This window comes from Alosa alosa, chromosome 3 (genome assembly GCF_017589495.1).
Source record: "Alosa alosa isolate M-15738 ecotype Scorff River chromosome 3, AALO_Geno_1.1, whole genome shotgun sequence".
NCBI lineage: Eukaryota > Metazoa > Chordata > Actinopteri > Clupeiformes > Clupeidae > Alosa > Alosa alosa.
The window spans coordinates 20,191,704-20,212,015 of NC_063191.1; the positions used below are offsets into that span (position 1 = coordinate 20,191,704).

A 20,312-nucleotide genomic window follows, 5' to 3' on the forward strand; every position below is an offset into this window, starting at 1 on the left:
ACAAGTGTACAAAAATATTTTTCAAATGATTTGTAAACTGCATCATGTAGTTCATGTAGTTCATGGAGTTCCATTTCACCAGAAGTCTTCATCTGCCTCTTCATGTGAGAAAGCAGTAACACTACAAAAAAAATTAACATTTTGAGAAGTTTGACAAACATACAGTATCCTGAGTAGATGTTTAGTTTGATTGTCATCAGAACTTCCACTGAACCTTTAGTCAGATCTGCATACAGACATGAACACAGACACACAATCTGTACCCCAACACCCACCCACCCCATTTTCCCAGGCCTTGCAGACTGTGTGTTACCTGTTGTCTTTATCAGATAAGATGTCCAGCTCTGGGCTTCTGCGCTCAGCCTCCTCCTTCTTTGGACTCTGTAAAATCCATTTCACACATTCACTCCACTGAACAGACAGCTGCACCAGACAAACCCCACAAACTATCCACTCACTCTCCTCCGCTAAAGGGGAAGCAGCCAGTGGCATGGAGAAATGTGAGATTTAGTGCTCTGTGTGTGTGTGTGTGTGTGTGTGTGAGTCCGTGTGTGTATGCGTGCGTGCACCTGTTGACGCTCACTCTCTCCTCCCTGCATGACCATCCTCATGTAAGTCTGCAGCGGGTCGGCCGGGTCAGACGCAGGGCCCCTCTCGGGCTCCAGCTGTTGGCTGGCCTCCACCTGCTCCCTCTGCTCTTCCTGGGAAAGGCCCTCCACCTCCTGCCCCTGGCCCCTCTTCTCTGCACCTCCTCGCTCCACCTCCGCCTCTTGGCTCTCATACTGCGCCTCCTGCAGGAGCTGGAGATAAAGGGGCAAGAGGGGAGGAGACAGCGGTGGTGCTGTGGTTAGTGGTGCAGGGATGTTTGCTGTCTGGCAATACTCTTCGGGACTCCCCGACACCCACCCTCCTACACACACACACACACACACACCCTCTCCTGTTCTAGTCTCTCCAGCTCCCTTAGCTCCCTCTCCTGGGCCTGGCGTTGCTCCCTCTGCCTCCTCTTCCTCTCGCCTCTTCCTCCCCATCTCCCAGCGCAGCTCCTCCTCCTCCTCCTCCTCCTCCTGTCTGGCTGCCTCCACATTGGCCTGAGCTGCACCTGTGGGTCCGACAGGTAACCAGTGGTGTCAGTGGCGTAGCTGATGAACAGGTCACAAACCCAACGTCCAGGAATTTGGGTAAGACTACTATAGAGACCGTGGGCAGGATGCAGGATGAGGGGCACATGTGTAGGACTGGGGGCACTCACTGGGCTGGGTGGGTACAGGGGGGGAGGCGTCGTGCCCCTCAGGGGCCTCCTCACTGACACGGATGCCCTCCTCTTGGAGAAGCTCTGGAATGTGACTGGGCTCTGAGAGAGAGAGAGAGAGAGAGAGAGAGAGAGAGAGAGAGAGAGAGAGGGAGGGAGAGGGGAGAGTGAAAGAAGGTGAGAGAGAAAGACAGATTGAGGAGAGAGAGATTGAGAGAGAGGGAGAGAGAGGGGAGAGAGGGGAGAGAGAGGGGGGAGAGAGAGATAGACAGAAAGGAAGAAGTAGAAGAAAAAAAGGCACAAAGAGGCTCTTTCAGTGCAGCCTAGAGTGCAGCGCACCCGCGCCGCATACATAATCACCTCTGCCATTGTGGGCTTCTCAGTGGAGGGTGAAAGGACATTTTTATTGATCAGTTGCATGTTAATTAAAAACAGACGCCTCACAGAGTGGTGGGAAGCAACTCAAGGGCATTTCATTTGAGATCATTTTGGCAAATAGTCTGGAGAGGCTACATGCCAATACTGTTTTCATCGCACATTTGTATCAAATGCATTACAAGACAGAAAGCTTGAATAGTGCTTGTATGATTTCCCTAACATTGTCAAAAAATGACTGAAGAAGCCTTTTACACAGTAAATTGCATAAGTATTAGACATTGCAGTGCATTGGCCCCGGCCCTGGGCTTGTTTGTCGATGGCAAGAGCACCACAGACCTGTTTCAGGCAGAACAGAATGCCAACCACAGAAACAACAAATACAGAATGGCAATGCATCTGTAGTCTGTATCTAAACAGACAGCATCAGTGCCTGGTATGTCATATCATTCTCACTTTAGAATCACCAACAGGTTCTTCTAAGTATGATAGTTCCAGATTGAACAAAATAGAATTTAGTTGCAGCAAACAAAGTACAGTATAAATCCACAGACAGACTGAGCAAGCATACAGTTCCATGGTCTGTAATTTGGGAGTAGGGCTAGGATGGGTCAGCAGCTAAAATGACCCTCAGGGTCACTGGTTTGGTTACGTTTCAGGCCAAAAGTGGGTGGAGGTTTTACCTGGTGAAGGTTCGGTCAGGTCATCAATGGCTATTTCTGCAGGTTGTGGAGAAGAGGACTCTGAACTTGAGACCTCTTGAGCAACATTTGGGGGACTAAGGGAAAGAATACAGTGATCAATCAAACACATCAATACCCTGTCCAGATGAGAGGACCCAGTGAGCATCAATACCCTGTCCAGATGAGAGGACCCAGTGTTCAGATGACAGGACACAGTGAGTGGACTGATTGTGTGGAGGGTACCTGGAGTGCTGGTGGCTGGTGCTCTTAAGCTGGGGGCTGCTGGGGTCACTGAGCATGGGACTGAAGTCCCCTGACCGCCGGACTGCTGCTGGGATGGGGGACAGCTGCCGGGTTGGGGACGTGCTGCCGGCCAGGGGCACTGGCAAAGCCTCTGTGTGGGCCCGCCCATACGGCACAGGACAGACAGGTTACACACATACTCAAACAAACCGTCCAATGGCAGAGTACTGTAGAACCACATGGAGTAAACAGAAGTAACTAAGAGGTCAAAGTCTTGCTTAAGAATCTAAAACATTGACCTGAGAAGTGTGATATCTAATATATTACAACTGATTTATTGGGATGAAGAACAACATCCAATACAATCCACTTCACTGTTAGTGTCACTGTAATGTCATGATGCAACTGTGTAATGTAAGAAAGGCTTTTCTCTATTCATCATGAATCTCCCCTGTAATGTCATGTATCCAACACATGACTGATGACTGTGTTGTAGGGGTTATGAGTGAATCAACTCTGTTGTGGGTCAGTACCTTCCAGCAGTTCTCGTCTTGGCTGATGTTTAGCGATGGAGACCGGTGTGGAGGAGAGGCGTCGAGGTGCGGGAGAGAGGCTCTGCTGCGGAGGGGTCACCTCTCCCGCTAGTGGGGCTCGGCCGTAGCTGACGGGCTGCAGGTCCGACTCTCTGACTGGGGGACGCACGTCGACTCGTGGGGCCGGCAGGTCAGAGGCGAAGGTCACCCGTTGGTGCGCCAGTGACAGGGCCTTGGCGTGTTGGTGGTGGAGCGCGGTGGGCTTGTGCCGCGTGGGCGACTGGGCTCTCTGTGGAAGCGCGTGGGAGACGGCGGCATGTAGCGCCCTCTGCTGGTAGCTGCGGTAGGCTTCCTCCAGGGTCTCCGCCTCCTTCTCCAGCTCGCGGATGCGGGCCTTGGCCCCAGCCACCAGCTCCAGGTCCGAGTCCGGAGAGACGCTGCGGTCCCGCCAGCCGCCCCCCCGCACACCCCCGCCCGCCTGCGCCCGCAGCACGTCCCTGTCTACATACATGTCGGGGGGAAGCAGCCGGTCAGCATTCAGCTCCAGCACCGTGCGGTCCACCAGGAACGGCTTGGGATTACGGAGAACCTCATTCTCCAAGGCTGGACCGGATGCACACACACACACACACACACATCACACCGTGCAAAGACAGGATGGAGGGGAGAGGGGGAACAGAGTGAAAAGGAGGGAAAAAGAGAGGTTGAGGATGCAGGAAGGGTCAATGGCCCGCCACCAAAAGACAGATGTTTCTTTGCAAAGAAACTCTAGTAGACCTCTAGATGGAATTAAAGATGAAATCTGATAACTACAAGAGGATTTCACAACTGATTGCTACAGACTAACTACAAGTGGATTCCCACTGAGCCCAGTGACGGCCAACGCGCTCCCCCCCCAGGGTACCCGTGTACCTAGCTGAGCTTGGCGCAGCTGCATCTTGATGTCCTCGGCGTGGGTGGCCATCCACTGGCTCCTCTCCTCACACTCCAGCAGCTGGCTCTTCAGCTGGGCCACACGCTCCACCTGTAGCACAGCCCAGCGCCACTTAAACACTCCACACACTCACCAGGAAGAAGAAGAAGAAGAAGAAGAAGAAGAAGAAGAAGAAGAAGAACAACAACAACAACAACAACAACAACGCCAGGGTCGTCATCATCAGCATCATTACCCAAGCACTCCAGTCATGAGGTCACATCCTGAAGCAGGCTCTGGGGGAGCGTGTGTGTGAGTGTGAGTGTGAGTGTGTATGTGAGTGTGAGTGTGTGTGAGAGTGTGTGAGAGTGTGTGAGTGTGAGTGTGTGAGAGTGTGTATGTGAGTGTGTGTGTGTGTGTGTGTGTAAGAGTGTGTGTAAGAGTGTGTGTGTGTGAGTGTGTGTGTGTGTGCGAGGTGACTGACCTCCTGCTGCAGCTGGGCGTGCAGCACCTGCCTCTGGCTATCGTGCTCCTCCTCCTGCAGCCTCTTGGCCGCCTCCAGCCTCCTGAGCTCCGTGCACAGGGCCAGCTGCTCCGCCGACGGCTGGCTGAGAGCTGCACGGCACAACACAGCACACCCATCAGCACATCCACAACACAGCCACAACACAGCCACAACACAGCCACAACACAACCAAACACAACCACAACACAGCACACCCATCAGCACATCCACAACACAACCACAACACAGCACACCCATCAGCACATCCACAACACAACCACAACACAGCACAGCTAACATTGTTACCCACAGCACATCCACAAACACAACCACAACACATCCAGCCATCAGCACATCCACAACACAACCACAACACAGCACACCCATCAGCACATCCACAACACAGCACACCCATCAGCACAACACAATACAAATCCACAACACAGCACACCCATCAGCACATCCACAACACAGCACACCCATCAGCACATCCACAACACAACCACAACACAGCACACCCATCAGCACATCCACAACACAACCACAACACAGCCACAACACAGCCACAACACAGCCACAACACCCACAGCACATCCACAACACAACCACAACACAGCACACCCATCACACATCCACAACACAGCCACAACACAGCCACAACACAACCACAACACAGCACACCCATCAGCACATCCACAACACAACACAAACACAGCACATCCACAACACAACCACACCCATCAGCACATCCACAACACAACCACAACACAGCACACCCATCAGCACATCCACAACACAACCACAACACAGCACACCCATCAGCACATCCACAACACAACACACCCATCAGCACATCCACAACACATCCACAACACAACCACAACACAGCACACCCATCAGCACATCCACAACACAACCACAACACACAGCACACCCATCAGCACATCCACAACACAACACACCCATCAGCACATCCACAACACAACCACAACACAGCACACCCATCAGCACATCCACAACACAACCACAACACAGCACACCCATCAGCACATCCACAACACAACCACAACACAGCACACCCATCAGCACATCCACAACACAACCACAACACAGCACATCCATCAGCACATCCACAACACAGCACACCCATCAGCACATCCACAACACAACCACAACACAGCACACCCATCAGCACATCCACAACACAACCACAACACAGCACACCCATCAGCACATCCACAACACAGCACACCCATCAGCACACCCATCAGCACACCCATCAGCACATCCACAACACAGCACACCCATCAGCACATCCACAACACAGCACACCCATCAGCACATCCACAACACAACCACAACACAGCACACCCATCAGCACATCCACAACACAAATCCACAACACAGCACACCCATCAGCACATCCATCAGCAACACAGCACACCCATCAGCACAACATCCACAACACAACACACACACAGCACACCCATCAGCACATCCACAACACAACCACAACACAGCACACCCATCAGCACATCCACAACACAACCACAACACAGCCACCCATCAGCACATCCACAACACAACCACAACACAGCACACCCATCAGCACATCCAACAAACAGCCACAACACAGCACACACACCCATCAGCACATCCACAACACAACCACAACACAGCACACCCATCAGCACATCCACAACACAACCACAACACAGCACACCCATCAGCACATCCACAACACAACCACACATCAGCACATCCACAACACAACCACAACACAGCACACCCATCAGCACATCCACAACACAACCACAACACAGCACACCCATCAGCACATCCACAACACAACCACAACACAGCACACCCATCAGCACATCCACAACACAACCACAACACAGCACACCCATCAGCACATCCACAACACAGCACAAACACAGCACATCCACAACACAACCACAACACAGCACACCCATCAGCACATCCACAACACAGCACACCCATCAGCACATCCAACACAACCACAACAGCACACCCATCAGCACATCCACAACACAACCACAACACAGCACACCCATCAGCACACCCATCAGCACATCCACAACACAACCACAACACAGCACATCCACAACACAACATCCACAACACAGCACACCCATCAGCACATCCACAACACAGCACACCCATCAGCACACCCATCAGCACATCCCACAGCACATCCACAACACAACACAACACAGCACACCCATCAGCACACCCATCAGCACATCCACAACACAACACAACCAACAGCACATCCACAACACAACCACAACACAGCACATCCACAACACAACCACAACACAGCACACCCATCAGCACATCCACAACACAACCACAACACAGCACATCCACAACACAACACAACCACAACACAGCACACCCATCAGCACATCCACAACACAACCACAACACAGCACACCCATCAGCACATCCACACACACAAAACACACCCACAGCACATCCACAACACAACCACAACACAGCACACCCATCAGCACATCCACAACACAACCACAACACAGCACACCCATCAGCACATCCACAACACAGCACACCCATCAGCACATCCACAACACAGCACACCCATCAGCACATCCACAACACAACCACAACACAGCACACCCATCAGCACATCCACAACACAGCACACCCATCAGCACATCCACAACACAGCACACATCAGCACATCCACAACACACCACATCAGCACATCCACAACACAACCCACAACACAACCACAACCAGCAGCCATCAGCATCCACAACACAACCACAACACAACAGCACACCCATCAACACAACCACAACCCATCAGCACATCCACAACACAACCACAACACAGCACACCCATCAGCACATCCACAACACACACAGCACACCCACAGCACATCCACAACACAGCACACCCATCAGCACATCCACAACCACAACCACAACACAGCACACCCATCAGCACATCCATCAGCACAACAACACAACACAGCACATCCACAACCACAACACAACCACAACACAGCACACCCATCAGCACATCCACAACACCAACCACAACACAGCACACCCATCAGCACATCCACAACACAGCACACCCATCAGCACATCCACAACACAACCACAACACAGCACACCCATCAGCACATCCACAACACAACCACACAGCACACCCATCAGCACATCCACAACACAGCACATCCACAACACAACCACAACACAGCACACCCATCAGCACATCCACAACACAACCACAACACAGCACACCCATCAGCACATCCACAACACAACCACAACACAGCACACCCATCAGCACATCCACAACACAACCACAACACAGCACACCCATCAGCACATCCACAACACAACCACAACACAGCACACCCATCAGCACATCCACAACACAACCACAACACAGCACATCCACAACACAACCACAACACAGCACACACAACAGCACATCCACAACCCATCAGCACATCCCATCAGCACATCCACAACACAACACACCCATCAGCACATCCACAACACAACCCAAGTCCCCAGACCATCCCCGACCCCTGTGACTGGGAGCTGTAGCCCTTCACACACACACTTGAGAATGTGGTGCATGATTCAGAGTGGGATGTGATGGTACATGCATTTGGGAGAACAGCGGGAGTAACCTGTAAAATAGATATGCACTGCACCGGAGGACATGCAGAAATGTGAAAAATGCACGCCTGCACGGCAAGACTCCGGACACAAACAACAGGAGGCCTCCGTTACAGTGTTGAATAATATGTAATTAGTGAGGTATGAGGAGTCGTGAGTGTTTGGTCATCTCAGGTCCAGTGGGTCCCAGAGCGAGAGGGAGGGGGAGGCAGAGGGTGGTCATTGTGCTGGGCGCTCTGTGTCTTCTGCTTAATGAACCACGCTGCCAGTGTTGATGTGCCTACTGATCCCCTCCGGCTCTCTGCGGACAGGAAGAGCATTGTGCCCCTCGGAGGGGAGGGTGGCCTTGGCTCAGGGCCCTCGCCAGAGAAGGGGCCTCTGTGTTTCTCTCCAGTGGCCCCTCGGGCCCCCGGACCCCCTCCTCCTGCCTTCGCTCCCTTTCCCAGGACTAGTGTTGGGCTGCAAACACAGCCAAGAAGCCCAGCATTGACAGGCAATGTGCATCCAAAAGGAGCTTTTTTTCTTTTGTTTTGTTTTTTTAAAGGGGGGAGTCGTGCCCTGTCCCAGTTTGCCCCTTGTGGACCAATATCTGTGCAAGCGACTGTGAAAAGCTTCACATGGAGGCATGGAAAAACAACAAACAAACTAAATACTTAAGACAGACTCCAGCTGTGTCATCTTAGACTTGAAAGTTCCAGTAACATTGTAAAGCAATAAGAAAAAGAAAGAATTGAGCTGCAAAGCCTAGCTTTAAGCAGATTTGACATTTTAACTTCCTTGTCTAAGTTCACCTCTGGTGCCGTAATCCTGAGTAGATGCTCCAGCACCCTCTCTGGTCGATGCAGATTACTTTCTCAGAGACAGTGGCGGCGTGCCCGAACTCTTAACTGCATCTGTGCCAGAGCTACCTCTGAACTGCATCCAGCCAGGAAGAGGGGACATGCTGTTGGCGGTCGCGTCTCACCTTGGCGCAGGTGTCGGTTGTCCTCCTGGGCCTCCTCCACCTGCTGCGTGAGCAGGCGCACCTGTGCCTGCAGCTCCACCCTCTCCCTCCTTAGCACGGGTAGTCGCTCATGCTCTCCAGCCGCTCCCGCAGCAGCTCGTTCTGCTGGCCCACCAGAGAGCTCTGGGACTGGGCCGTCTCCAGCTCCATCTGCCAGTAACAATGGCACATGGGCTCAGCACAGACAGTCACATAGCAAAAGAGGGAGCCATGAAAGCGGTCACTTGATATCAGATAATTGGTATTTGAAACAAACTCCTTCTCCCCCCCTCCCTTTGTCTGCTTCAACCAGAACAACATCGGAGGACTAATTTTGGACTGAAATCCTGAATCCCTAAATGCTGGCTCTGACCTTCTCTTGGATTCTGACTGATTACTCAAATCTATGACTCACTGAGAAAATTCAGAAAAAACACCTACATTCCACTAGCCTTTGGGAACACGAGTCCACTATACACTTTTTACCTTTAGTCGTTTCACCTCGGCGAGAGCTTGACTGTGCTCTTGTAGTTTAGCATCAATCGCAGACGCCTCCTTCTGAATTCTTACAGTCTCCTCTGTTAGAACCAACACACATACAGTACATAAACAACCTCAGTTACAAAAATAAACAGATTTGACTGATCTGACAGATTTTACTTTAATATGTCACTAAATTCATGCACTAACCTTTATTTCTCTTCTCATTTCCTGACAGCTGTTCAGTTCTCCTAACATAGTCTGCCTTCAGTTCCACTTGGTATCTAATGAGAGAAGAGAACAGAAAAAAATCACAACAACCAATAAGCTGCACACACAACACAAGCACAAAGGGAAGCCGTGACACTAGAAAACCACAACTTGTTAACAATGTATGTGGTGATTCCATAAATGTTTCATGAGTTTGTGACTTTTGGTGCGTGGCACTCATAAAGCCAGAGTGCATTGTGGGACAAAAGAGCCACGCTGGCCCCAGAAATGCCCTGTGTGTGTGTGCAGCACTGCGGCTGGCCTCAGCTGCTTGCTGCCTGCTCTCGGTGTGTGTGCCTTGCCTCCAGCCTGCTCACCTAATGCTTACTGACAGCTGCCCACACTTGCCAGATTTACGGCCTATAAATAAATACAGTGTGGCTGGAGAGGTGGGGAGGGGTCAAACCTGTTACAATGCCATAATCACTACATTAATCACCACTGTGTACACTCGGGACAACAGAAGGGCTTCAACCCCCTTTGAAGTCAACAGAGTGAGTAAGGAACAATACTCACAAACACCAAATAATTCATACACATCACACAGCAAGAGTAATGACCATTCACAGTTACATAAAAAGGGAGATACTACAGATACTGGTGCCTAAGAATGAGCCGGCCACACACAGAACGGCACTCTACAAAATGCCATCTACACAACAGTGACACCTACTGGTTCAGTATAGAGCATGCATTGATTAAGTAATGTGGCCACAAGGACCAGGTTTATGAGACTGGAACAGATTATTTGCACACCTGGCCAGTTCATTCTTCAACTTTTGGTCATAGGTATCCTCCATGGTTTTTACTGCCAGTTCTCTTCTTTTCAGCAGGTCTTCGGTTACTTTGGTTTTCTCCTCCTGTAGCTTACATGTTCTACAACGTAGTTAAACAAGATGTAGCATTGAGAGTTGGTGAGACTCATGCCATGAAACACACACAGTGACATAGTTCAGACTTGTGAGGGCATGGACCTACTTTTCAAACGCTTCAGCTCTTTGCCTTAACTCAGCTTCTCTGTTGCGCACAGTTTCGATCTCCTTCAGCAAGGCCTGCCTCTGCATGTAGATCTCCTTTTCTTCAATCTGGAGTTGGAATCACAGTTTCAAACATATTTTCCAGATCTTTTACAATATAAGACATCTTTTGCACAATAGGACCTTGTTGCTTGACCTGGAACACATACTGCACCTTTACTTTCTTAAATTCTTCACTTAAAGCTAAAGGAGAACTTTTCAAATAGATCTGTTTCTCAAGGTCACAGAGTACTGTTGGTATGGGGAAAAAACAATTAGTTCTTTAAAATCATGCCCCCGTTCTTTTTTTTTCCATTCGACAGTACTCAGTAAATTTAAGAAACAGAGATCTATGTGAAAAAAGGCCGGAGTGCCATACTAGCGATGCTAATAACAAAACAGCTTGGAGAACACCTCAAGCAATGCTCAATCACAGTGCACTGAATGCTGAATGGATGACTGCCAGTAAGATCCTACCTGCTGTTGCTTCTGCAGTCGCTCGATGGCATTCTTTTCTCTGTGAATCAAGGCCTCAGATTTCATCTCATAAGTTCTCTCCATATCTCTCCTAAAATCCAAAATCTCTTTCTGAGCCTTTTCCTTCTCTTCCATCTTCACTTTTGCGATTTCCACATCCTTCAAATGTTGAAGCTGGCACATTTTTTATGGTTAAATGGTATTTAAGGTTCTGGACGGAGATTATGCATTGAATAATAATGATATTAACAATTCCCCAACATACAGGACACAAGTCAACAACAGTCGATGGAATGAAATAGCACACCCTGTTGAAGATGTGAGTCATAAAGGTGCAGTGATTGTGTATACCTTTGTGTTGATTTCAGCCTGTGCTTGTTCCTCAATCTCTTTTCTATATTCGGCAAGTCTAGCCTCAAATGTATGCCACTTGTTTCCTCGGGAACGGAGAACCTCATACTCTTCATCGATCATCTGCATCTTTTCCACTGTAAGCATATAAAAGAGGCCCTCAATTACATTTCTGCGGTCAAATTAAGTCAGATTTACATAAAATCTTCACTTCATGAAGTAGCATCAACTAAACCAGCGCTATGAAAGTATACCAAGAGATTCTTTAAAGGCTTCAGAGTTGCTGGTTTGCGTGTTAGCATCACTGCAGTCCCTGTGTATATGGTGGTCTATTAACTCTGTCAGAAGATTCATCAAAAAGCCTGTGGGGAAAAGCAGAACTTACTTCCACAGAAAACAAGACACAGAATGTAGAAAAACGATGTTCAGAAGGAGGGATTGTAAGGTTGTCCACTGTACCTTTCTGACTCTCTCTCTGAATGCTTGATGTCTGTATGTAAAGAAAACACATAGAAGATCAAACAATATTTACTCCTCTGGAAATGTTGTCACTGCTATGGATTCAATAATGCAGTGCTTACCAAAGACTTATACAGAGATGAGCGGGGACTGATTTTCATGAGTTGAAGAATGTCTCTGGTTGAAAAACACTAAAAATGACCATAAAGAAATTATGAGTGTAAAACATCACCAAAGGATACAACATACAGATAAAGTGACAGACGGTAAATGCAAATGCAAAATTGTGTTCATTTATTTTTAAGACACAGTAGCTCTCACCTTTTCTGTGTTCATGCCAGATTCAGGATAAAATACAGACAGGGTATATTCATAGCCTGAACTCTGCAAGTGCTCAATTACCAAGCTGTTAGAGGCAATCTCTAGGACAGAAGATGTTTTTACAGGGACTGATTTGGGCAGACTCTCTCCAGTTAAAAAGGGGTGCTTTAACTCCTGAATAAGCTGGTTCCGAAGCTGGGTCTGGAAAAGTAAACAAAAAAAAATGGTCAATTCTGCAGATGTAACAGTCATTGCACTTTCATTGTTAAACAAAGCTGATTAAGGTTTACATTAATAACATTAATCAATGTGAATAGCAAAATGTTAGGTTTCAGTGGGTGTCACTTTGAAGGACAGACTGAGGCTACTCCATAACATAAAAAAATAAGAAAAATCTCCTGCAAATGAAGTTTAGAAAAAGGGCACAATCTGCAGAGCAGATTCTGAAACTTTCCTGACAAAACCAGTGAACAGATGCCAGGGAGACGGAGAGTGTCTTTCAAGTCCAAGTCAGGACTTCTTAAACAGCATAAGGATAAGCTACAACTGCAGTAGCAGTAGGAGCAACAACTTTACTGTACTGTTGTTGGCGACGCGTGCCACTTGCCTACTCTCCCGCACCACTCGTCTACTGTTTCCACTGTCCTGCGCCACTGTTCCGTGCCACTCGCCTACTGTCTCCTGCTACTGTCCCATGCCACTTGCCAACTGTTAAATGGGTTAGGGTTTGAGTTAGGGTATAGTTGGGAAGTGCGACGGGACAGTGGTGTAGGAGAGTAGGCGAGAGCCACTGGACAGTGGTACGGAACAGTAGGCGAGTGGCATGGGACAGTGGTGCTGGATGGCAAGTGAGTGGCACAAGACAGTAGGCAAGTGGCACAGGAGTGATGGGCACCAACAACAGTACAGTACAGTTTCTGCTCCAACTGCCTCTCTACAACTGACATACAGTTGAAAATGTTGCATTATTCAGAATCAGAGGGGACTTAGCCTAGGCCTAATTCACAAATGGCAACAAAAGCTAATATAAGCAAGCAGCGTTTGAAGCTTTTAAGTCAGTGAGGTATTATATTAGTTCATTAATTACTTATAATAGTGAGTTCTCTCTGACAAGAAGAAACAACTGCAGGGCTAATGCTTGCTAAAATTGAAGTGTCCGGAGGAGGAGGGCAATATGACATCAGATATATTCAGGGCAGAGTTGTGCCCTGAAACTAGACAGATAAATCCCAAAATTCACATGGTAGAAAATATCTAAGACTAGGTCAAATTGCCCTGGACCTAAGAAAGACAGTCATGGGTCTATATTTAAATGGACTACTCTCTGAAATTGGTTGGGGTTAGCTTAGATTGCGTTTTATGTTCAGACCATTTGACTTGTGTCAAAGACATAGCCTAATGCAATGGCCAGTAAGCATCCTAACAAACTTGCAAGTAAGGCGACCATGGTTCCATGTGTATCAAGGACCACTATGGCAGGCTCACCATACAAAGTCATCGGGGAGCTAAAAGTGGCAAATCTACATTGTAATTTACTTGCACCGATAGGTTGTGTAAGAAAATTAGACTATTTGGACGAAGAAACTGGAAACGAACTCAAACTGAAAATGGCCAAGCTATTTAGATTATTTGTTTCCGCAAACAGCTGTAAACAAATAAGCAAAACATACCTTCAGAGTGTCAAGAACTCCACGCTTTTTGAATGTCTGATACAGCCTCTTCCTCATCTCATCTGGTGAGAGGGACTCCTCTTTACCTCCTGACATCCTAATGAAATGTGTGAAAATTAGCCTAGTAATGCAATGGTCACCTGGTCATCTCACCTACAACTTGATTAGTAAGTTTTCTAATGAAAGTGTTGCAACAAAACGCGTGCGACAAAATAAGAAAACATTGAAAGGGGCAGTTATTTTATGCCTTAGAAACCAAACTGGCTTCAATTGTTTACAAGCCCAAAAAAGAGGAGGAGCGCGTAACGAACTTGCCGACAAATTCAAATGACTGCGTTCGTCTCACTTCCGGGTTCATATGGCATACACTTTTACCCATGATATTTTTGATTATTTTAACCTATACATTATCTGAAATGAAACGCGTTAGTTATATATTAAGTTGAAAAATACTTCATCGTTTTATTTTCATTTTATTTTATATGAAATCCTACTCCACCACTGCAAGCACACGTGATCTGACGTCATCTTCATGCGACAGCAGGAAAGGGTTCTCTCCAATGGTTCTCTCAGACGTCTAGAATTTCCCGTTGTTTTTCAGGTAAAATATTATTACAGATATTTTTATTTTTATGTACAAACGTACAAAACTAGTGAATGCTGTTATGTTCTTTATTTTGCCGTTCAATCAATTGTCTTACAGATCCGGGAAAGTTGTTATCTGGGTAATAAACAATAACCCCTTCAATTAGCTAGCTAGCGTTAGGTTTTGAAATGACGGTGTAATTTAGGTTATATCCCTCAAGCTGCTTTGGAGATTAATTGAAGACACATTTACGTATGAACATCAACGCATTGTCAGCATACAGCTTTGCATTTGGACCCTTTCGAAGGCAGAAACATATGATTGAAGTTAACGTTACCAGTTGTTACCACCTTAGCTTGCTAACATAAAATCTATTTGCTCCCACAGATCTAAAAGAAAATATGTCTGGAAGTTTTTATTTTGTTATGGTTGGGCATCATGATAATCCTGTCTTTGAGATGGAGTTTCTACCTCCTGGTAAAGCGGAGTCAAAGGTTTGTCAGTTTCAATAAGTACTGTACTGTTTTTAGTGTTATGGTTTTATCCTGTGGGAACCATAGACTGTAAAAAAACATTTTGTACTTTTTGTAGGATGACCACCGTCATCTGAACCAGTTTATCGCACACGCAGCGCTTGATCTGGTTGATGAAAACATGTGGCTGTCAAATAATATGTACCTCAAAACTGTAGATAAATTCAATGAATGGTTCGTCTCTGCCTTCGTCACAGCTGGTCATATCCTTTACTTGTGTCTGTCATACTGCTCGGTGTTTTCTTCCTAAAAGCTTTCTACATTAGGCTACTTGGTATCAAGGACGCTTTGGAGAACAGCATTTTCTGGTACTATGTTTTGCTATGAGATACAAATGATGAAATTTACTGTTGAATTTGGCAAGATGACATTATGCTTCTATTGAAAATCAGTTTGGTTTGACCTAACACATCTGAAGAATTCAGACCAACATTTTTTCATCACTCATAGTTTACTTCAGCACATCTGTTTGTCAAGGATGTAAGCCGAAGTACAAATGAAATGTTGCTGGCTTACCTTGTCTGTTGGTTTGTGTAGAATGTAAGGATTAGACATATGGCCTACCCTATAGTTTAGTGGGCCTATTACAACCTTATGTCTTGAGAACTAGATTACTATACCACATGTTATGCCTTAACTCCCCTTGTATACATATGAGATTCATCATGCTTCATGATGTACGACAAGAGGATGGAATTAAAAACTTCTTCAGTGATGTTTATGACCTATACATCAAGGTAGGTAAAGTGTTTGTTTAGAGTTTAAAAGAATGCTTACAGTTACTGTCAATGTTGAATAATCTCCATTTGTTTTATTTATAGTTTGCAATGAATCCATTCTATGAAGTTAATGCACCAATACGCTCAACGGCCTTTGACAGAAAAGTGCAGTTTCTTGGCAAGAAGCATCTTCTCAGCTGATTTCAAGGACTAGAATTTTATATTCTGGTGATCATGTCTGGGTGGTTGTATATAGAAGGACCATTTCCCTCCTGTATAAAGTTCTCTCTCTCTTTTGTGTATGTATGTTTGTATGTATGTCTTTTTATGTCTCATTGTTTGTTTACAGTAATATAAATATATTATGGAAGTTCTTTAATTATTTTCTTTTTGATTGTCATAAATCAGTAATAAATGTATTATTATTTACAGTGTTTCAGTCATCAATATCCAGCTGCTCCTCTGCCCACCACTAACTTGACTTTTCTAAAATGGCTAAGCTTTTGCTAAAATGTAGAATGGAGAATTCTGAAAACCCACCAAAACAATAGCAATACAACTATTTGTTTTTCACTTATATGTGTTTTGCCATCAATATATTCCCTCATCCTCACTAGTTTTCTGTTTCATCATGTTGCAAACCTTTAATCATTTAGTGCATTATATCTTATAAATCATTATAAAATCATATATTTTATAATGATTGCCAGAAAGGTTCCTCAGAATGTATTATCTATTCTAACATATGCACTTTATGCATAAAGTTTTTTTTTTCTTCAGAATTTTTGTTCTTCAATTTTGTGTCAACGATTCCCGGTACACTGAAAGACCGGGGTGCACAAAACCTGGTGGGATGACACAGAACCATTGTTTTCATTTTGTTCTGTTCATGGGCCATACAATAAATGAATATATGTGTACATTTAGTGACCGTATACTACGTGCACACACACACACACACTCATGAACACACGCAAACACACACATAAAGATACATGCACACATGCAGGCACACAAACACATAAACACACATACACGCATAAACACTCACTCCCATAAAGACACACATACACATACAGTACCACATTTAGTGAGTCCTAGGTCACTAATTTCTAGGTCCACACTTTCCCGTATTCTATGATTGATATGACAAATAAGTAGTACGTTCCCACTCTATACATTTTTGCATAGCCGTGTCCTTTCCACCACCTGGTACCATTTCTCTCAAATCCACCTTACTATTTAAAGATCAACCAGATCACTACTGCTTCCTCATACACAGGTGTTTAATAGCTACCATAAGCTGTTCCTGTGCTTACTTCTTTATTTTCTTTACTCATATTCCATTTTTATTCATATTCTTGCCAGATGGCTGTCTTTAAAAGTACAAACTTGAAGTGTCCAAAAATTAACGATAATGATTTAAAGCAACTGAAGGAATACATTTTGTTGAGGTCTTTAATGTACTTTGTACTGTAACATCCCAAATTCATTTTGATAGTATGTGGTCATAAGGACAGAAAACACACATGTTGTTCCACCAGCCTATTTCATCAAAATATATTATCAGTTAACAAACTAGTGGTTATTTATCCGTGACAACACTGAAGTTGTTGCTAATTGCAGGGCAAGTTTCTGGGCTGTTATTGTGCATGTTCTTTTAGTCAACAATCTCTCTAACATACAGAAGCTTTTTGTCTACATTTTTATTTTTCACATTTAAGACCAGACCACTAAATGTATTTGTGCTTATGTGCAAATGTGCCATTAGTGATCTAATTTGTGTTTTAGAGATTTAGATAAAATGAACTCATATAGCATACTAGAAAATGTAGACTGAGCCTGAATGGGTCAAGCTTAACTGTAAGACAGTGATGTGTGTCTGTGCTTTGTGAGACACACTGCAGTGTTAATTATGGGATGTTGCAGGGTGTGGTGCTGAAGAAGTGTGCTCTTGTGCCTTCATGAATGAACAGAGCCAGACCAGTTTTATTTCAGTCAGCCATCCCTTGTGACCTAAATCAACCCACTGTTCATCACTAAACTATATCAGGCCATGGCACTGTCTGGAACTTACTTCTTAACTGACCACTGATAAATAATCAATGAGATCATTTTTGTCATACTTATTTTAATCTCTGCATCTACAACGAGTAGTTTTATAGAAAGTGATCTAACATCTTGCAATCCTATTATTTTACAAACTGGCAGAATGTTATAAATATTTCTATCATACATTTTGGCACTTCTATATCCAACACCACAAGTGTACATTTCATCTACAGTGTAAAAATACTATCACCAAAACAGTATTTGTATTTTAGTTTGAGGAATTGAAATTACTTATTAAAATATATTTATTGCAATTTCTCACTGTTACAATATTAGAATATAGTGCTTTATTTATCATAACAATACATCAAATGTTGACCATTGATTTCAAGCTCTGAATTAAACATTTTACACTGATCTGTCGTCTACCCTTCATATTAGCTTCAGCAAATTAATCACTGGCTCCAGCCCAAAATGTCTGAGTAAAGTTCAATGGAATGTCACCAAGTGGAACCATCCAGTGCTTATTAGTGTGTCTGTCCATGTGCAATAAGCATTGACATTATGTGTGAGTGGGGAGAGAGATCCTTAGGGTTTTACCAGTTGTTATATCATGTATTAGTTCTCACACAATTAACAACAGGCACCAGAGCGGGGTTTCCTGTGCAGGCTGACAGTGTCCGTTGGCATAAGATGCTCTGTTCGCTCCTCCATGGCCAGTACCCGTCTGACAGCCTCCTCAAAGGCCGCAGCTACGTTGGTGGAGTCTTTAGCACTGGTCTCATAGTACGAGTAGTTGCCGTTCTCCTGGCACCACTGCTGTGCCTCCTCAGAAGATACCTGCCGCTCTGTTACATCCAGCTTGTTCCCTAGCACCACGAATGGAAAACTCTCCGGCTCCTTAACGTCTGCGTAGTAGATGAACTCTTTCTTCCAGTTGCCCAGGTTGTGGAAGCTCTGGCTGTCATCTACACTGAAGGTGAGCAGGCAGCAGTCAGAGCCCCGGTAGAATGGAGTCCTGAGGCTGCGAAACCGCTCCTGGCCTGCTGTGTCCCATATCTGCATAGTCACCAGGTGACCATCCACCTCCAGGTCCTTATTGAGGAATTCCACACCAATGGTGTGGAAGAGATGAGTGTCAAATTTATTGGTCACATAACGGTTCATCAGGGAGGACTTCCCGACTCCACCATCTCCCAGCAGAATGACTTTCAGCAGGGATGATTTGGATGCCATGGCTCAGATCAGGGGTCTTCTATACTTATAGTCTGAAAAATAATGAATGGACTTGATACCTTACAGTGAATATATGTTTGTTTAGCTATGTACAATTGCTTTAGTTATGAGCAGGGTGTAGTGGTAAAATAAGAGGTGGGTAAACTATGAATTAGTGATCATGGTGAGGTGGACTGCGCCATGCGGTATCAGATTTTTATTAGAATATGTTTGATGATGGTGGAGGTTATTGTCCAATGTTTATAACAATACCAGTGGTATTAAATGGTTCCTAGAGTGTTGATGAGTGTACATATTGTGAATGTGAATACTACAGAGTGATTTATTAATGTTAAAAGTTGCAATTGGTGAATAAACTCTTTTGAGAGGTGGATAAACTCTAATAAGAGGTGTATAAACTATATCTCTGAAATTTCAGAGGTGGATAAACTGTGTTTACTTGCGTTTAGCCTTGACTACACCCCTGGTTATAACCATATACGAGTTATGGTAGTTTTGAGCGTTATTTTGAAAGAGGAAGCACCAACCTCTGACATGTGACGGTTAAATCTTGAGGTGTCCAGGGAGCCCAGTAATCTGCAGAAATTAACATTTTAGGCCTAATTTCCCTTTAAATAATTTATACTAAGATACATATCACCAAAATGTTACAGAAACATACATTAATGTTAGTAAAAATGATCCTAACTGAATTAAATTGGCCTAAATAGTGTCTGATTTTATACAGCAACTACCTGCTTATCAAGACACCAGGGTGCTTTTAGTGACATGCAGTATTTTCATGGTTCGCAGTGATGAACAGTTGATAAATTCGTGCATGGCCTGCTGATGCAGCTCACCAATGCGTTGTCAACTCTCGCTACTTCTCGACCTCTCAGCTGGTCAGGATCATGTGCTACACTTGGTCCTTGTGGTCACATGAATAGGCGGAAAGCGTCAGTCATTTTAACCGGCCAGTCACTGCTTGACC

The 20,312-nt window shown here is 45.4% G+C and overlaps 3 protein-coding genes across 5 annotated transcripts; 1 reads left to right on the forward strand and 2 right to left on the reverse strand.

Moving 5' to 3' along the window:
* Nucleotides 1-51: 51 nt before the first annotated feature.
* On the reverse strand, nt 52-14,519 carry ofd1 (OFD1 centriole and centriolar satellite protein). The gene is given in 24 exon segments (XM_048239982.1): nt 52-121; nt 314-381; nt 570-800; nt 935-1,010; nt 1,012-1,102; nt 1,253-1,354; nt 2,311-2,405; nt 2,554-2,704; nt 3,087-3,689; nt 3,999-4,110; nt 4,484-4,614; nt 9,155-9,253; nt 9,256-9,343; nt 9,659-9,750; nt 9,863-9,936; nt 10,679-10,798; nt 10,901-11,007; nt 11,416-11,589; nt 11,767-11,903; nt 12,021-12,128; nt 12,226-12,256; nt 12,348-12,416; nt 12,547-12,747; nt 14,217-14,519. Coding segments are annotated over 24 exon segments (3,102 nt in total). The 5' UTR covers nt 14,313-14,519; the 3' UTR covers nt 52-75.
* A 207-nt stretch (nt 14,520-14,726) lies between these two features.
* Nucleotides 14,727-16,836, forward strand: trappc2 (trafficking protein particle complex subunit 2). The gene is made up of 5 exons (XM_048239389.1): nt 14,727-14,817; nt 15,190-15,296; nt 15,394-15,538; nt 15,987-16,072; nt 16,157-16,836. Exons 2-5 carry the CDS (start codon nt 15,204-15,206, stop codon nt 16,253-16,255), a joined length of 423 nt encoding a protein of 140 aa, XP_048095346.1. The 5' UTR covers nt 14,727-14,817; nt 15,190-15,203; the 3' UTR covers nt 16,256-16,836.
* A 1,183-nt stretch (nt 16,837-18,019) lies between these two features.
* rab9a (RAB9A, member RAS oncogene family) lies at nt 18,020-20,312 on the reverse strand. 3 transcript variants are annotated; one of them, XM_048239697.1, is made up of 3 exons: nt 20,182-20,312; nt 19,870-19,918; nt 18,020-19,374 (listed from the first exon to the last, which is right to left on the reverse strand). In XM_048239697.1, the coding sequence occupies exon 3, from the start codon at nt 19,340-19,342 to the stop codon at nt 18,740-18,742; it is 603 nt and encodes a 200-aa protein (XP_048095654.1). In that variant the 5' UTR covers nt 19,343-19,374; nt 19,870-19,918; nt 20,182-20,312; the 3' UTR covers nt 18,020-18,739. The 3 variants fall into 3 exon arrangements, with proteins under 3 accessions (XP_048095654.1, XP_048095655.1, XP_048095656.1); XM_048239698.1 differs by having other exon boundaries at nt 20,077-20,222; XM_048239699.1 differs by lacking the exon at nt 19,870-19,918 and having other exon boundaries at nt 20,182-20,310.

Bases quoted from the DNA above. Each gene is read 5' to 3' on its own strand.
- trappc2 (XM_048239389.1), top strand. From the start codon at position 15,204: ATGTCTGGAAGTTTTTATTTTGTTATGGTTGGGCATCATGATAATCCT. The intron at 15,539-15,986 runs ATATCCTTTACT...CCCCTTGTATAC, and splicing joins TGCCTTCGTCACAGCTGGTC to ATATGAGATTCATCATGCTT. The intron at 16,073-16,156 runs GTAGGTAAAGTG...TTTTATTTATAG, and splicing joins TTTATGACCTATACATCAAG to TTTGCAATGAATCCATTCTA.
- rab9a (XM_048239697.1), bottom strand. From the start codon at position 19,342: ATGGCATCCAAATCATCCCTGCTGAAAGTCATTCTGCTGGGAGATGGT.